This window comes from Lagopus muta, chromosome 1, assembly GCF_023343835.1.
Source record: "Lagopus muta isolate bLagMut1 chromosome 1, bLagMut1 primary, whole genome shotgun sequence".
NCBI classification, from domain to species: domain Eukaryota; kingdom Metazoa; phylum Chordata; class Aves; order Galliformes; family Phasianidae; genus Lagopus; species Lagopus muta.
The window spans coordinates 21,402,855-21,421,430 of NC_064433.1; the positions used below are offsets into that span (position 1 = coordinate 21,402,855).

Below are 18,576 nucleotides of genomic sequence, written 5' to 3' on the forward strand. Positions count from 1 at the left end.
GCGAGGCCGCCGCGCTGCTCGCCCGCCTCCCCGGCGCGCCCCCGGCCGCCGCTGCGCCGAGCCGGGCTGGGCAGAGCCGGACTGAGCGGCAGCGGGTTGAGCCGGGAGAGCCCCGCAGCCCAGCGCCCCGCAACTCCCGGTCGGCGCCGCGGTTGCCGCCCTCTCGCTGCAGCCGGAGTCGGTAGCATCCCACAGGGGTCGGTCCCGGGACTGCGCCCACCCCAAGCGCCGTGCTCGCCGCCGGCCGGAGTTTGGCAAAGCGCCCAAACACGCGGCAACCTGTTCTCTCCTGGAGGAGCCGGTGGCCGCGGTCACCCGGGTAGGGGCGGCGGTTCAAGCGGGACTTCTCCCCACCGACAGCCGCGCTGCCCGAGGGAGGATGTAAATAGGCGGCACGCGGCGGGGCGGCAGCGCTGCCGCGGAAGGGCGGAGCGCCGGGGGGGTCCTCCCGGCTCAGCACGAGCTACATTAACTCCGTGCGGCGGAGGCGGCGGCACAACTTTCGGGCTCTGCCCCGGGAGGCGGCGAGAAGCTCGGCTCCGCGTGCGGGCATGCCCCCCGCCGCCAGTCCCGCCGAGCCCAAGGGCAGCGGCTGAGCCCCGCCGCCTCCCGGCCATGCGGCCGCTCCGCGCTCCCCTCGCCCTGCTTTGCCCGGTGCTGGGCGCCTGGGCCGCCTGCTCCGTGCTCGCCGCAGCCGGCTCCGCGCTGCCGGCGCCTCCGCAGCGCTCCCGCTCGGCGCCGACCCCCACGCCGCTCGCCCCCCCTGGCCGCCGCGCGGCCGCCGCGCCTGGACGCGGGGCCGAGGCGGAGCCCGGGCGGCGGCGGGCGCGGAGCAGCGAGAGTGGGGTCGGGGCGGCGGCGGGGAGCGGCCCCCGGTGGCTGCCGCTGAACGGCTCTGCCCGCGGCGAGAGCGCCGCCGGGGGCCGCGGCAACGGTACGGGGCGCCGAGCCCGGCTCCGGAACCCCTTCTATCCGCTGACCGAGGAGTCGTACGGTGCCTACGCCGTTATGTGCCTCTCCGTGGTGATCTTCGGCATCGGCATCATGGGCAACATGGCAGTGATGTGCATCGTTTGCCACAACTACTACATGCGGAGCATCTCCAACTCCCTGCTGGCCAACCTGGCCTTCTGGGACTTCCTCATCGTCTTCTTCTGCCTGCCGCTGGTCATCTTCCAGGAGCTTACCAAGAAGTGGCTCCTAGAGGACTTCTCCTGCAAAATCGTCCCTTACATCGAGGTAACGGCGGGGGGAGCGGACCCCGGGCAACCCTCGTGTCGTAGCGCGGGGTCCCGTGCACCGGGTGGGCTCCCGCGGTCAGCCGGGCGGCAGCGCCGGGATCCCTGGTACCTCCGGCTGAGCGCATCCCCTCGTGCGAGTTCTGCCAACTTCTATCGCTCCTCGTGGTGCTGAAAAGGCGAGGAGTGCTCGCAACGTTTGATTTCAAGTTTTAGTCTTTTTTTCTTTCTTTCTTTCTTTTTTTTTCTTAAAGCGAAATGATTCAGAGAGTGACTTGGGATAGGTTGGAGGAGGGTTGGATTCGTGGGCTGGAGCTGAGGGTTGAGATGGGATGGGAGCTCGGAATGCTGGCTGCCTCTGCTCTTTGCCCAAATCCTTCTGCTCAGCGTTATTCTCTAAGTGGAAGCTAAGGAAGTAACTGTTGCTTGTAGTACAAATGTGATATGAGTGGGTGTGAAAAAGGGAAGAAAAAAAATAACCTTGTCATTAATACAGAGAATGTCAGTCTCCACAGTATGTTGGTACAGCTGCCGACTGATAGATTTTAAGAAAGTCTTCAGAAAGAGTGTGCAGCTGCTATGCTGCTATCACTTCTGTTCTGTGTGATGCACTCTGTTACTTGCAGTACTGGACAAAGAGTGGAGCTGTGCTGTACTCAGAGGAACTGAGGCTGGTGGTGCATCTCTGCTGTGATCTGGAAAGTACAGTCCATTGACCTGTGTTTGGGAAGAAGTGAAGGAAGAAATACGTATTTGTTGAGAATTCTGATAGGAGTTCCTGCTTTGGGCAGGAGCTTCTGAGTGCTCTGGATTCAGTTCTTGGGCTCCCATGTTATCCAGTGGACGAGTAGTTCCTGCTTCAGTTCAAGTCTAACCACATTATTTAAAGTAGCAGTCTAAGTTTAGTATTTCAGCACTTCCCTTCCTCCCTCCCGACCCTTCTGAATTACCTGAGCTGAAATGTAGCTGTCAAATATAGCTGTAATCCTGAAAGCATCAGGCAGCTGCTAACTCCTCTTTATTCTCTAATGACATCTTAGTTTTCACTTTTAAGTTCCTCAGATGCCCACAGCTGAACTTTTATTCAAGAACTGTCAGCCATCCACTGATGATGGACAGCGCAATGGTGCCTGTCTGAGGCTTGGTCATTACTGGGGTCTAAAAGTGCAGCTATTCTCCTCTTTCCAGAAGAATTTTAATTAATTTGTATCCGAGCCACACAAGCGAACAGATAAGAGCCTTGATGTACCACATCACTCCCAGAATTGTATATGTTTTGTTCATTAGTTTTTAAGTATAATACAAATGTAAAGTATATTCGTCACCCTGGGAGCAGTAAGTAGAAGAAAACACTTCTCATTGCAGGAGAGTTGGACTAGATGACCTTTAAAGGTCCTTTCCAATGAAAACATTTCTATGATGCTATGATTTGACCCTGTGGAGACAGAGCTGGGAATTAGAGCCAACGTCTGCCACTTTCTCAGTGCAGTTCCAAACTCAGGAGCATTACCATCAATGCTGACACCTCTGAGAACACTGCAGATGTGGAGCAGATCTGTCCCCTGAGCAGCCACGGCTCCACGAGCTGTGCCATCATACAACCAGATGGCAGACACTGCCTTCCCCAGTGTAACACACATGGTCAGGCTCATGCTGTTCTGTGCAACGGGAGGGGAATCAGCTTCTTGAGAAGGAAGTTGTAGACAGTTGCTTTCAGAGGAACTTTCCAGACCCTTGTTGAATACTACTAGTATTGTCCTGGAGATGGACACATTTTAAGCTGTTGTCAGTGTTTTTTCTTGTAAGTTAACCCAATGTTTTGTTCTTTTTAGTATCTCTATTCATTTTCCGCACCTCTCTTATTGTATGTCAGTTCTCCTCATATACTCAGGGACCTACATGTCTCACCCAGAGCTGTAGATCCAGACACACCATCTCCCTTTCAAACACCAAGGAACCTTGTTGAGCTGAACCCTCTTGTACTAGCCTGTACTCTCACAACTGCACAGATCTGGGCAATGGGGGACAGCTGGTTTTTGTAGGGGAAATGGTGTGGTGATCATTTCATTTTAACATAACTCAAGCCTGCTTTGAATTATGCTCGGAAGTTTCAATTAAATGAGGAACCTTGAGTATTCTTCTTGAGTGTTTAGCCTCCTGTGGCCAATTGTTCTTTTATTTGTGCTGTTCAATGGGTATTGTACAGAATTTCAACAAAACATCTGTTGCCAGTGATAACATATATGCACAAAGTCTGGGGAAAATGTTTTACAATACCTTGAAGTACATTTGAATAGGCAAATGTTGAGCTTCTAGTAGTGGAAATCTTCAAAGCATTTAATTTTGAAGGCAGTTTTCTCATGCTTACTGAAGAATTGCTGTGACCAAATACATTTAAGCTGTGTGATTTAAGTCCAGAGAGGTTGTGGATGCCCCATCCCTGGAGGTGCTCAAGGCCAGGTTGGATGGAATCCTGGGCAGCCTGGTCTAGTATTAAATGTGGAGGGGGCGGCCCCGCATGTGGCAGGGGCGTTGGAGCTTGATGATCCTTGAATCCCTTTCAACCCAAGCTGTTCTATGATTCTATGATATTTTGTCGCAGTGTAGTCACTTGTAACTATTCTTCAAGACTATGTCCTGGCTCTAGTTGCATAAGGAATAATGTACACATGACCAAGGAGGAACTTGAGTGAGACAGTTCTTCAGTGCATCATCTTTAGTTGATGAAGATGGTTGATGAAATTATCTCCACCAAGAACTTTACTAGGCTCTGGTGCTGACACTGTTCTTGTACAGTAAATTTGAAAGCACTAATTGAGAAGAAAGGTAGAAAAAATGGGTGTCCAAAGAAGGACAGCAAAGCTAGTGAAGGATCAGGAAAACAAGTATTGTGGGATTCTTAAGTCTGGAGGAGACCTTATTGCTCTCTACAAGTGCTTGAAAGGAGGTTGTGGTGAGTTGGGGGTCAGCCTCTTCTCCCATGTGACTGTGGATAGGATGAGAAGTAATGGCCTCAAGTTGTGCCAGGGAGGTTCAGGTTGGGTATTAGGAAAAAATTATTCTCTGAAAGAGTGGTGAATTGTTTGCAGAGTCTGCCCAAGAGGTGGTTGAGTCACTGTCTCTGGAGGTGTCCAAGAAAAGGCACTGATGGACATGTTTTAGTGAGCATTGTGGTAATGGGCTGATGATTGGACTACTTGATCTTAGTGATTTTTTTCTGATTTTAATGATTCAATGATTCTAAACTGTGGCAACTACTCTACTCATAAGGATGTGCAGAGATGTGCTTTTCCTTTACAATTTTAGTTCTCTACGCAGTTCTTCACGTTTTGTGACTTCTCTGCAGATAGTTAGAAGTCTAACTAGTTATAATAGTCTAACTAACTAGTTATATATAGTCTAAATAGTTAGAAGCTTTGTGAAGTGTTTTCCAGCACCGTGTTTATCTGTAAGTTGTCTTCTGTATGCTTTTATCACTGTTACTCAGGATCAGCAACGATACAAAAGCAACAACTTTGGCTAATTCCCTTTCCAGAAGATCTGCCAATCTGCAACCCTCTGCTGGTCCTTGTTTAAGCAAATCCAGTCATTTCAGCAACAGAAGTAGAAAAAAAATAGGAGTATGGAATATAGTTTCTTTTTACCTAATACAGATTAATGCTTTATGTTTTTCTTGACTCTGAATTAAGCCTGAAGTGTGGATGTAAACAAAATTAATAGTTTTACTGTGCTTCTATGCGTTTCACATCTATTCAGTGTAACAGTCCTGTAAAGCAGCATTTTTATTTTTTACTTTAATCCTGGAAGCCGATAGTGAAGAGGTTAAGTAAGTTTCCTAAAGCCCAAAGCAGCTTGCCAAGATGACAAATGGATTGTGTCAACCAGGACTAGAAACTGTCTTTCAGGCTTTAAAAAGAAGCCTTCTGAAATGGTGTGCATTCTGATCTCAGAGGTTATGCGAGGAACTTGGTGAATTGGAGGGCTGTAGTTGGAAGCAGACATCACACTCCATGTTGTCAGACTGAGACAAACTACTTACAGAGGTGTAGGGATTTAGGATAAGGGGAGAGTCTGGAATAAAGGTTTGCAGAGGCTATTTTATGTCCTTGTGCAGTTCTGGTGATTAATTTGTGGAATTCTCTGGTTTCTGGTGGGTAACTTCCATTCCAGAAAAGCTATCACTATTAGTATTCTGAGTTGAAAGTTTGAGGATTGATTTGATCTGGAATATGAATTACTCTTTTTTTTTTTTTTTTTTTTTTTTTTTTTTTTTTTTTTTTTTTTCCTTTCTTGGAACTGACCCTTTGAGGGCAATTTTGAGGTAAGGCTTTTTCCCATTTCTCTTTTATTTGCTAGAGGTGAATGAACAGCACAAAGGAGAAGGCCATTCTTTGCCTGTTCCAAAGCTGTCAGAAGACATCCTTAAGTTTCCAAATTGTAATGGGAGTTTTTAAAAGTTATGTATTAATCTGTCCGGTCTGAGCCATTTGTTCTGTATCTTTATATCTCTTCTATGACTTCCTTGGAGTCAGTCTCTTAAACCTCCGGAAAGTCCTCTGGACTTTCGCAGATGAAGATCCACATAGAAATTTGCAGTTTCAAAGCTTCATACTGAAGGTTTTCCAGGGCGATAGCTGCACATGTGTCTTTTACTGAGCAGAATACCTTCAGCACTTATCACACAATAAATATTTTTTTAAGACAGAAGTGCTAGTATATCTGTGCCCCTTAGGCATTAGCAGCACGGTGATAGCTGCTATTCTGTCAACCTTTTTCTCCTCTACAAACCTTGTCCCCAGGGAGTCATAAATTGTCCACAAAATTTTGCTTTTGTCTTAAATTTTGCATGTGGCATTTCAGCATGGAAACAAATTTGTGTCAGACCAGGTTTAAAATTAGGTCAGTAATATTTAAGTTACATATGTGTGGAGAGAAAAAAACACAACAGCATCTGCCATCCCAGCACCACTGACTGTAGGATGAGCATAGGGCTGTCATTTCTCCATATGACCAGATTTTTCCTGCAAAGAAGAGGCAGGTTTTTAGCAGTAGCTCCATGTTGTTAATATTAGGAGTTAGCACAGATGTCCCTTGTGTAGAGCGATGAGAATGTGATCCTCAGTGGAGAACAGTGCTCTTTTCTTTCTTAAAATAATAATAATAAAAAGTAAATTTAGTTTACTTGTATGGTGCAGGGTAGATTTCAAATAGAAAAATGGAAAAAAAAATGTGTTTTGTGATTTTTATTTATTTATTTATTTTTCCCAGCCCTCTGCATCAGCATATGGTATAGTCTAATAGCTATTTCCAGTGCCCTGACAATCTGGTTGGCTTTTATTTCCAACAGAATTCAAGAACTATTCATGGTAGTTAATTCTGAGTACTGCTCTTAGGATATTTAGAAGGGTGGGAAACACAGAAAGCGTATGTGCTTTATGCCTTCCTGATAAGAATATTAAAAGTACTGGAAAGGAAACAGCTGTATTGTACCTATTTCTCCATGTGTCTGGAACATCTCCATGATAGTAGTTTCCAGATTCTTGCTTATGTTGTATTTGTCCAGTTTTGGTATTGGACTGTCTACTGCAAGTATAGAGTAGTACAAGAAAAACATTGTCAGTGCTAACTTTGTTTATTTATCTTTGGCAAAACTGATGACTTTCCAAAAGTCACCATGATGTACTGCATTAACATACTCTAACGTTTGTGACGTAACAGGAATGGGTTGAGTTTAGGGAGTATCACTGAGAGCTGAGAAACAGCTGAGCTAGTCATGGTTGTCAAATTTTTCTGCAGTTTAGCTTCTGTATTTCTGATGGGGAAACGTTTGGGTACTCATTCTGCCTTGTAACAAAGAAAATCCAGCTTCAGTTGGTAAAAGCAGCCATTTCTCCTAACTCCCTGGCTATCTGTCTATAACTGTGGCTCCATAAAACTCAGCCTACACTGTTTCCACCCAGTTCTCCATCAGAAGGCATGCACCACATCATCATGCTTCACCTTGCTAGACTGACTTTTTTTTTTTTTTTAATTAACTCACAGAATTGATTCTTCTTCAACTTTTTCGCTCAAGTCATCTTTTCTGATCTTGTTTTTGTTACCTTTATCTTGTTGTCAAACAGGTGTTAGGGAGAGATTGCTCACCATGCAAAACTCTTTCTGTTCCCCTGAGCAGCCGAGGCTTTGTTCCTGGGACCAACACTGTGGGACCACAGCCAGGAGAAGAACTAGGACAGGCCAGGGAAGGCCTGGGAACATTCTGTTAAATTGTTAAAGATCATGAAAGGGAAACATTGGAAGGGACAGAGGGAACTGATGCAATTATGCTGAGCATTTCACGAGTTTACTGTTGCTCTCTGTGGCCTCAGTTCCCCAAATGAGCTTTGACACAGTTGACTAACAGCTGATGAGCTAATGACTGAAGGTTTATGCAGTGTCTCAAAGGAGCACCGCTGTGCCCAGTAACATCCCTGTCAGTACTGTCAAAGGAACCAGAATACTAAGAGACTCTTGCAACAGCAGTGCCTTCTTTTGTGTGTGTGCCGTGGTTGGTATTCCCTTACATAGCTGTCCTCTACTCAGCTCAGTTGAGGTTATTTCCCACCCACCTTCTAAGAGCAGATTCACAGTTAGATATCTGGGGACGTTTTTGATACCATCTAGTGAGAGAAGAATGTAAACTGATGTCACCCCAAATGTTGAGAGGCTGAAGGAGAATCTTCGTAGGGACTGCATGGAAATAAATCAGACAACTAAGTGACCATCTAAAGCTGCTGAGCCTTACTCAACCTTGCCTTGCTTCATTTCTTGCCAGGTTGTTGGAATTAAGGCTACAACTGAGTGTATCAGTACACAAATGAGTGTATCAGTACAAAGATGAGTGTATCAGACACTCATCTGTTACAACAAGAAAAGCACCATTAAACACCATACAGCTTTACACTGTTTCGGGATTTGTTAATTTGTCCTTTTAATTTGTCCTCATCACCATTATTCTGAGATTATTTCAGGATGAAGTAACAGATAAAGAAGGGAGACTTCTGTGGCTTCTTTCACATTTTCAGCTTAAACCTAATTTTTGGTATGACTGCTATGAAGAAATACCCATGAACTGAAACTGTATGAACATGCAGAATGTGTGCTCCAGTTCTTGCCCGCATAGGTGGAGAGCAGCAGCATTGATTTTGCTAGCTATTATTCATACTCTGCATTACAGAGAGAATGAAGGGGGGTAGGTAATTAGAGCCCCCTTACATTGCTGCACTGCCTTTCAACAAATCAGCTGGAGTGAATCCCTGTTCATCTGCTTGGGAGTGTTTTTTTGTTTGGCTGTTTTTAGTAGGCTTTCCCATGTCATCTCTAACACCATTAATCTGCAGAAAACAGGAAAACATTGCCTATTCCAGGGATGCAGTAGTTTTTTTTAATTTAATTTTGTTTGATCAGTGAATCCATGGAAGAATTTTCAAAGCTGATTTTTACTGTTCTTAGTTGTCTTCTCTTGCTTTATTTCGCTGTTTTAAGCCTCCAAGTTTCTGGTCAATTAATGTGACAGGAGCCCCGTAGGTTATGTTTGTTCATGGTAGACATGTCTTCTTTCATTAGGCCAGCCTAACAGCTGCAGAGTTTAATGTCTTAGCTACTGTATAACTGCCCGTTTGTAATGGTTTCCTGAAACAATAAAAGTGTGTGTGTTAGGAAGTGGGGGGAGATGCTCACATTGCTGCTTTAAAACAAGAGCAGAGAAGGAAAATATTAATGTACAGAAGTGCAGATTTTCTTCTGTTCTGAAGATTTATTTTAATCTCTCTTCATTTCTGAGTCTCAAATATTTCCCTGTCTCCCATAATTGTTGAGAGCTTGGTCCCAGACCCTTCTGTTATTTGGGCTGGACATAGTGGCGAAAGGTTCTGTCACTCTAAGGAAATCCAAGACTTGACGCACACCCAAATGTTTTTCAAACAAAGTCACTAGTCTCGGATTTGGAAATGTGACTCTCAGAAGTGATATGTGGAAATCATCTTTCATTAGCTAATGTTAGCTCTGTTCCTAAAGATTTCCCCATAGCTCTGATTTTTCTCTAAAGCTGTTTTTATTTTTTGCTGCTATTTATCAGGCTTTCTTTGAACACTGTCCAACAGTTTAACTCTCTATATCAATAGACTTGCCCATTAAAAATATTTACGGTACTGTTTAGTCACTATCAATTATTCCTGCCATTGAAGGTTAGTTAATAAGATATCATATCTTTGTTCCATTTTCTAGGAAGCTCCTTCAAAGAATTAGGCAATTAAGGCAATGCTTGGCAGTTCAGATCCCAAGTTCCTACTATTTTTCACTGATACTCAATTTTAGAAATATTAAAATTTTAGGAATTAACATTGCATTCATATAATTGCACGTAATTCTACTATTTGCAGAACTTTTTGCAAGAGATGCATAAACAGGAATGAATCAAAACTGTGGTGGAAGTCGTATTTTTGAAACATATCAACTTAAATATGTCATTATACAGTAAGCAGAAATTATGGTGAACAGCTTAATATTAGCCTACATTTCCCAGTTAATTGCACGGACATGTGGCTTACTCATGATAGAAGTAAGCATTCTTTAAATTTATTAGGAATACTATTTTAACAGTTTCTTTTCTTTTGCTTCATCACGTTTCCAGCATCACAGAAGCACACAGACCCAAGAAAATAAATGAATTAGAATGCAACAGAGCACCTAGTCCTTCTCTGATTGAAGTTAATGGGAGATCTGCTTTGAATTTGAACTGAAGCTGAATTTATTCAAAACAGGATTAGGACAAAATGTATATAGTTTTCTTCCAAATTTGTTTTCAGGAAATTTAATTATAAACAGGATAAAATGATAGGAAATTATATTTCATGATAGTACAAATTTCTATTTATGCATAGAATTATGGTTACTAAAGCTAGAGCATACTCACTGCTCTCTACTTGCTCCTTATATAATTGAGAGGTCTGTCCAATTCATCTTTAAATAATATACAAAATGAAACTTGTGCCATTTCTCCTGGTTTGCAGTATATTGTTGCACAGGATGTCTCCTATGAAATTATGCCTAATTTTTCCTGAGGCATTTTTCTATATTAAATATTGAAGATAGATTATTAAAGCTTAACTATTATAGTGAAGTCTTTTTTTGTCTTTTTTTTTTTTTCTTTTTTTCTGCACTTGGAGCCCAGAATGTCTTCATAAGCCCACATCCCATCAAAATTTCGCTTAAGAGCCCATGTCCACAACTCCATTCAGTGGATGCTAAATCCACAGTGTTCCTAAATTTTGAAGATTTTTAAGGTGTTGAACATGTTATGGGGTATAACTGAAGTTCTGCTGAACTAGGACTCTCTCATATTTTTCTTTTTGTCTTCAATTCCAGTCCTTGTGGTGGAACTGATCTCTCAGAAAACTACTCCTCAGAAAAATGAGGGAAGGAAGGGTTTTTTAGCATTGGTCAGTTCCCCAATGTTCGTGTCACTCAGAGTTGTGTGAGTGCTGGCACGGACCTCCAAGACAGCATAATACAAAGCTGAAATAATTGTCTGTAGACAGCACAGCAGAAAGATGTACTCTTTGAAAAGCATGTAGGATGGTAGCTCAGCAAGTGCTGGAAGCTAAATTTGAAGTTCTACCTGTGATGCTTCTTTTGATGGTGCTCAACTATTTTCTACATTAATACCCCAAAACTAGGTTTCGCTTTGTCTTTGTCAGTCAAAGAACTAGACTTAATTGGTGCTTCACATTGCATATTGGGCTCTCTTTTACTGTGAAAGAGTATATGCTTCCTTCAATGGTAAAATATCCAATGTACAATTTTCTCCTCTGCCTGAGCAAATTCAGGACTTCATCTTCCGTCTTCTAAAAGACTGCCATTATTAGTGGACCAGGTGGATTTTGAAAGAGACGAAGTTTTTCCTCTCTCCGAGGCGTGATGGACTGTAGCCTTGTAGCAGTCCTTTTTGTTCTTTTCTCAGACAGCTCCTGTATTAACTTCCCTTCGCCTTTTCTCCTTTGCAGGTAGCCTCCCTCGGAGTCACCACGTTCACGCTTTGCGCGCTCTGCATCGACCGGTTCCGCGCTGCCACCAACGTGCAGATGTATTATGAGATGATTGAGAACTGCACCTCGACGACAGCCAAGCTGGCCGTCATTTGGGTGGGGGCCCTGCTGCTGGCACTGCCGGAGGTGGTGCTGCGCCAGCTGACCAAGGAGGACCCCGAGTACAGCGGCAGCCCGCCCGGGGAGCGCTGCGTGGTGAAGATTTCCACCGCACTGCCTGACACCATCTATGTGCTGGCTCTTACGTACGATGGGGCAAGACTCTGGTGGTACTTTGGCTGCTATTTTTGTTTGCCGACTCTTTTCACTATTACCTGCTCCCTGGTAACAGCAAGGAAAATCAGGAGGGCGGAAAAGGCTTGCACAAGAGGGAACAAGCGACAAATTCAGCTGGAAAGTCAGATGAACTGCACAGTGGTGGCTTTGACCATTTTATATGGGTTTTGCATAATTCCTGAAAACATCTGCAACATCGTGACTGCCTACATGGCCACAGGGGTCTCTCGGCAGACTATGGATCTCCTCCATCTCATTAGCCAGTTTCTCTTGTTCTTTAAATCCTGTGTTACACCAGTCCTCCTTTTCTGTCTCTGTAAACCTTTTAGCCGGGCCTTTATGGAGTGTTGCTGTTGCTGCTGTGATGAATGCATCCAGAAATCTTCAACGGTGACCAGCGATGACAACGACAATGAATACACCACAGAGCTGGAGCTCTCCCCTTTCAGCACCATCCGCCGCGAAATGTCTACTTTTGCCTCTGTGGGGACTCACTGTTAATCGACATTAGGACTTCATTTTTTGTATCTTTTTTCTTTCTTTCTTCTTTCTTTTCTTCCCCGAAACTTCATATTTTTCTATCTGGAAGAAAACTATAAGAAAAAAAAAAAAAAAAGATTACTGAAAAGTACTCTGGAAATCAATCTGCATACTAACAGTCATGCTCTGCAACATAATTTGTCTGGTTATTAAAATGAAAGAAATGGAGAGAAGGATAGCTTAGTACTCATTTTTAAATCATGATATTTTGTATGGTGCTAGGATTTCATTATTTGGGGAGAAGGATCTGTGTCTGTCCACTTTTATTTAATTTCGTGATTGTTTTGATAAACACTGTAAAATGATTATATAGACATTGTGGGTTTTGCAGGATGTTTAATGTAAAAGATGTGGTGGAGAATATTTGAAGGTGGTTTTAATCCAATTACTGTACACTGTTGTGAGAGAACTTGGACTTTAAAAAAACTTATAAAGTAGCATAAAAATAAATGAGGTTTTATTCTTTAACTTCCTTGTCAATCTACATTCAACAAGGATCACCTCTAGTATTAACTTCCTTTAATAAGTACGAAATCTTTACTTTGCATAAAATAATTTAAATGGTCTTATTTAATTTGCCATTCATGTGCTTATGCTTGGAGGCTACAATTAGAGTGTTTAAGGAAGATGGTTATAATGGCATTAGATTTACATGAATGGATTTTTAACACATATTATAAAGATCCAGTGTGCCTCACTGAAACTTTCCTTCTTGACCTGAACGTATATAAAACCTGAGCTATTTTGTACTTCGTGAGAAGGAAGATCTCCTTTCTTGCTAAATTTTGTCTTGTATGGCTTCAAAATCAAATTTCTTTCTGATTTGTTACTGGTTTTACATTGAGGTTGTGTCCTCCGTCCCTGTGTATATACCTTCTGATGGTTGCAGTGAGTCCTGCTGCAGAAGGAAGGCATTCTTTTGCCAGGGGTTTGCTGACAATAAATGTGAGGGACTGAAAAATGTGGAGAGTGGATTTCTTCTTAAAAAAAAAAAAGAAAGAAAGAAAAAAAGAGATACAAACACACTTGGACATTTGGGGCTTGACCCAGAACCCATTGCAGTCAGTGGAAAGCTTTCCAAACATTTCCGAGGGCTTTGGATCAGAGTGGCATCTCCTATTTATTCTGGTATATGCAGCATGAATATTAATTGCGGGGGCTGTGTATACAGGTTATAAATCATGCTGCTCTCACAGAGACTGCCATTCACCAGCAGCTCACAGTGCTGAAGCTGTTCTTGAGATCCACAGAATGTTTTGTGATGGTATCTTGCTGTCCACAGACTTATTAAAATGGGGATATGTCAACACTGCAAGCAACATTGTGGTATAGTAAAATCTGAGGTTGTTAGGAGCAAGCTGGATTGGAGACAGGAAGGAGCCCATCCATACCAGCATAGTTTGTTTAACCCCAGTTCTTGGCTGAAGTAAGCAGACTGCTCTGGGCTAGCAAGTTGTCTCATACACACCCTGGGCAGTGGGCTGAGATGTAGGCACATGCTAAGAAACAGAATTTGTTATAATTAGCTTATATTTTAGTACTAACTAGCTAAACTAGCTAACTAGCTAACCTGCCAGTAACTATGTTAAGGAACTTGTAACTTTTGGAAAGGAGTCTATTTTTATTTTCTTTGTAGATTCTGGATTTAATGTGTTCAATCTTTGTATCTGCTTGGCAAGCAGTATTCCCTCTTTTTCATCACTGTTTTAATGTATAGAAAATTCAAATGAAAAGCAGCAGCATCTGAAACTGAATAAAAATGCACATGAGTTTCTCATTTTTGAATTAAGCTCTAACAGAAGCAGTTTAGTTTGAGCAGAGGCCTAAATTTAAGTAAGTGATTCTGTTTAGGACTTGCTACGATATGTAAGTTCTCAAAATAATTTTGTAAGAATGTCAGTCACATTTTAGGACAGGGGAACAGTCCCTTCTTTCTAAACTTCTCATTGACTTCACCTTGCTGGTTACGTTCAATACACTGTGAAATGTATCAAAGAGAAAAGGTAAAACTGATATCTCTTCACTGTGGTGCCTGTCTCCTCAAATACATTTTCCCATCTCTGCAATTTGATTTGTACTATTCTTTTTTAGGTGCCAATATTTGTAAAGAATGGGAATAAAACTCCCTCTTTGTTTCTGTCATGTTGCTTGCGCTCAGTTGTTTCTTTTCAGTCACAGCACAGTGTGGTTCAAGGACTTCAGAAAAGAACAGTAGAATGTGAAGAAGCATTTTTTTTCCTACAGAAATAAATACAGAAATTACTTTGGAATATTAAATTGTGATGTTTTGCTTAATGCAAGGCTACACCGGAGCAGAAGTCCCCAGCAGCCTTGGGCATGAGGTGCCTGCCTTCTTCTCTCCAGCATGCAGTGGGTGGGTGTGATATCTACTGGCGTTCTCTCCCAGGTTAAGCACTCTGTATCCCTCAGTGTTGCAGTGCTTCTCCATTAAAATATTTCCTTAATATGTGAATCTTACTGGGGGGGAAAATCTGGGGAGAAAAAAAAAGAAAAAACAGAGGTTTTAAATGTCACCGCACCATAGTGTAGAACCTGGAGATCAGTAATGCTGTTGTTGTGAATGCACCCTCCTGGTAGTGTAGTGGAGCATTCTCCAGCCTTGTGTTCAGTGGGGCTTCTTTGTATCCAGTGTAATCGTGCCTCTTCTGCTGCTGGAGACCTTTCTGACAGCTATTTGTTTACTAAATCTGTTAAACTAATCTCACATTAGCAGGTTTGCATTGTTGCAGCCTGAGACAGTGGTTCTGACAGGGGCATGGCTTGTTAATGCATTAAATGTCATGATAAAAGATTGCTTTTGTTAAAGATGGGCATTTTTTTTAAGATGGAGTACTGCACTCTTTTTTTTTTTTTTTTTTCCTTCTGGAGACACTGATGTACTGAACACTTGCATTTCCCTGGTGTTTGCTTTTCTTACATTTTTAGTATTCTTAGGAGCCATTTCTGACTGTTTTGAATCTAGTTCTGTAAAGCATTCATCTATTAACATGGGAGCATTTAATAGATTGATGAATGAACTGTTTATGGCAAGAGTTTAATTATTTTACATTAAACAGTAAAACACTCAGGGATGTCGACCAGCATAAAAGAAGCACAATGGAATGGAAAATCAGATCGTGAGATAAAAAAGTCTTATACTTCCCAGATGTTGATGTGTTAATACCTATCACCCCAGCCCTGGTCACATAAAGAAATAAAGAAATATACTGCCCTATTAAGAGCTCCAGTATCTCCAGTGAGATTAGTTTTCATGACATGCATCAAAAAAGTGATCTGTGCGCAGACCAAAACCATAGAGATTGTGTATTATTGAAAAAAACATTGCTCAGTTAGAAGGAATCTTGTGTTTTACTCCTTTCATGATAAGTTCCTGCATCCATCCTGAAATAACTCCTTCAAAATGTGACTTTTCCAGCTCCTGTTGTGTCACTGGAGCCTGCATGTAAGCTTCCACAGTTGCTGTGCCAGCAGCTCTGAGAATGGCTCCAAAGGACAGTATAGAGCTTCCAAGTGTGGTCCTACATATTTTCATAAGAAATTTCACAGTGTTAAGATAAATGATGGTACAACTGTCATATTGATCTTAAAGATCTGAGAGGCAAACTAGACTCTGTAATGGAATTGTCCATTTCAGGTAGTAGTAAGAGTAATTACCATGGGTTACCTTAACAAAAGGAAGTCCAATAACTTGCCATCAGCATTTCCCTCTTTCCCAGCTCTTTCTGTCCACCCACTGATGTCCAGAGGGTCATTCCTTAGAAAAGAATAATTTGTAGGCTGTGTGGCAACATACTCGAAGGTTAAGTGGGTCAGTGCTGGCCAGAAGCCTGCATACATCAAAGCATGCATACATCTTTGAGGCTCTAGGTTACAACGCTGTCTTGGAGAGACTATCGCAAATATGGATGAAGTTGTGCATATACTTTTATTCTGGAGGATTAAGCTATAAGGCCAGCTGCCTGTAGAAAGCTGGCTCACGTCACATCACTAAGAATCTAGACCTAATGATTTGCTCGAATTAGAAAAGGTAACTGGGACCTTTCAGTAGAACTTCCATGTCACAGAATCATAGAATGGCTTGGGTTGGAAAGGGCCTCAATCACTGGTTTCCAACCCCCGCCATAGGCAGGGCTGCCAGCTGCTAGATCAAGTACTAGATCAGATCACTCATCCAACCTGGCCTCAAACACCTCCAAGAATGGGGCCATCCACAGCCTCTCTGGGCAGCCTTTTTCAGCACCTCACCACTCTCTCAATAAAAAACTTCCTCCTGATATCTAATCTAAATCCACCTCCCTTTAGTTTAAAACCTTTGCCCTATGACTATCTACCCATGTAAAAAGTTGATTTCCTTCATGTTTATAAACTCCCTTTAAATACTAGCTTCTTAAGTGTTCACCTTAAGAATATCCTTCTTTTGCAGGCTGGAGACCCAGTAAGTTATGAGTAATGACGATTTTTCTTAATAGCTTTGAGAAATGTAATTAGAAAGAAAGTGTTACCAGGCATTTTCTGTGATGGTATCTCTTTTTTTTCTTTTTTTCTTTTCTTCTTTCCAACCCTTATCTTTCCCTGTGAAGTTCAGTTCAGCCAAAGTCAATGAGCAGATGATGTAAATTAAAACTGTCTCCTACATGCAATTTATCATGCTTCAGGAACTTTAGTTTTTCACTATTGTTTTGATGGAGTCATTTAACACCTATGTTTAGCAGATGTTAAATGTCAAATTTTCAAAAGCTCAGTATATTTTGCAGTGAATAAGAAAGGATGAAAAAGACATGGACTGAGATGCTCCAAGATACGTAGGCACCTCTGCTATGGAAATACCCATGTAGAGGACTACAAGTTCATCAATGTATGAGACAGAGAAGTACACCCACGTTGAACCCCTGCAATATGGTCAATTTACTTACACTGAAAAATTTTAGTAGCATCACAAAGTGAGAACAAAGGCTTCCTGGCATTTTCAACCTGGCAGTAACATGGTTGTCCACAGCAGTACTGAGAGCCAGTGCCATGTCTCCTGCTTGTGATGCATTCTCTACACATGTAGAATGCCAATATCCATGCACCTTTAGGTTGGATTTATCCCAGTCTCTTTCAAGGCTGAGGCCAGATTTCTGCCCTTGTGTATTTTAGCTTCAATTTGGCTTCATAGGCTCGTGTTTTTGAAAAGTAGAAGGCATCTAGCCTGTCAGAGTTTCAGAGCTCTCAATTAGAGTGTTTAACAAAAGCACTAGTGTTAACTTTATTAATTAAAGTAGTTATAGATAAAGAGAAGGCTTTTATTCGGCTTCTCAACTTCTTATTTTTCACCCTTAATTTTTGGGATTAGAAAAGTAACTTGTGTGTGTGTGTGAAGCAGAATGCAAGAAAACCATGAGGACTTCTTCTGTCTAGTTAAAGAAATTCCCTCCATGGCTTACATCAAGCATTTTCCTTTACATCCCCATTGAATTTAGCCTATTATCCTCTGAAAGAGGAAACAAAAACACTTACATTATAAACTTGCTCATGGCTAACTTAATCTTGAGATGATTAGTATAAATGAACTTCGAAGGCTGAGATATAAAGCAAGCTTGCCAGCCCAATCTTTTTAAAGAGATGCAAGATTTGTATATATCAGTAATAGTTTATGGCTAAATCATAACAACTACAAGGGATTCCAGAACATGTGTAGCCTGAATAAAATGATCTAATAGCAGCTGAATCTGTTATAATCCTTACTGAAGACAATACAACTATTTATGTGAAGAAATAAATAGATTTTAGCCTGTTAACTATTGTACTGGAACACTTCATTCTTTCCTGAGATATGCTTCCAATTTGATTTAATATGTATGTGTGCTCTAGGAAAAATATACTTGATATTTTAAATATGGTACGGGGGACACAATAACACAAGAAAGATAGCCATCTGTAACTGCAGCTAGATTATACACTCCACATTTTTTCTTCTAAACTCTTTCCTTTCTATTTTGAAACAATTTCTGCTGGCTGTTCTTATCTTTCCTCTCAGTGTCTTTCCTCTCAATGTCTTATTCCATTTACTAACTCTCCCTTGACAAAGGAAAATCCTCTTTTGTTTTCCTGATGATCGGTTCTTTAAAACTGAGCTTGTAAGTCTCATTCATTTTGCACAACTTATCCACTGGGTAACTTGAAGGTGAATAGTTCTTCTCCCTCTGGAAACTACAAAAAAGGAAGTTGAATTTTTTCCTTCTCTAAGCAAGAGGAACAGAAAGAAATCTCATACATTGTATGAGACCTGGAGACCTGTGCACAGATTATGAGCAATACAGCATAAATTTCTGGCTTGAAGCTAGCTTCCCTGCTTGTAAACGACGGGGCTTAGCTAACAGTCTAGCCATAGATGTACGTGTTCATTGCTGGAGAGTAGGACTAGATGACCTTCA

At 42.0% G+C, this 18,576-nt stretch overlaps 1 protein-coding gene across 1 annotated transcript; it reads left to right on the plus strand.

Annotated features, from left to right (window-relative positions):
- The first annotated feature begins 40 nt into the window (after positions 1–40).
- GPR37 (G protein-coupled receptor 37) lies at positions 41–14,279 on the plus strand. Its single transcript, XM_048940601.1, has 2 exons — positions 41–1,239; positions 11,282–14,279. The coding sequence occupies exons 1-2, from the start codon at positions 616–618 to the stop codon at positions 12,098–12,100; spliced, it is 1,443 nt and encodes a 480-aa protein (XP_048796558.1). The 5' UTR covers positions 41–615; the 3' UTR covers positions 12,101–14,279.
- Positions 14,280–18,576: the final 4,297 nt, after the last annotated feature.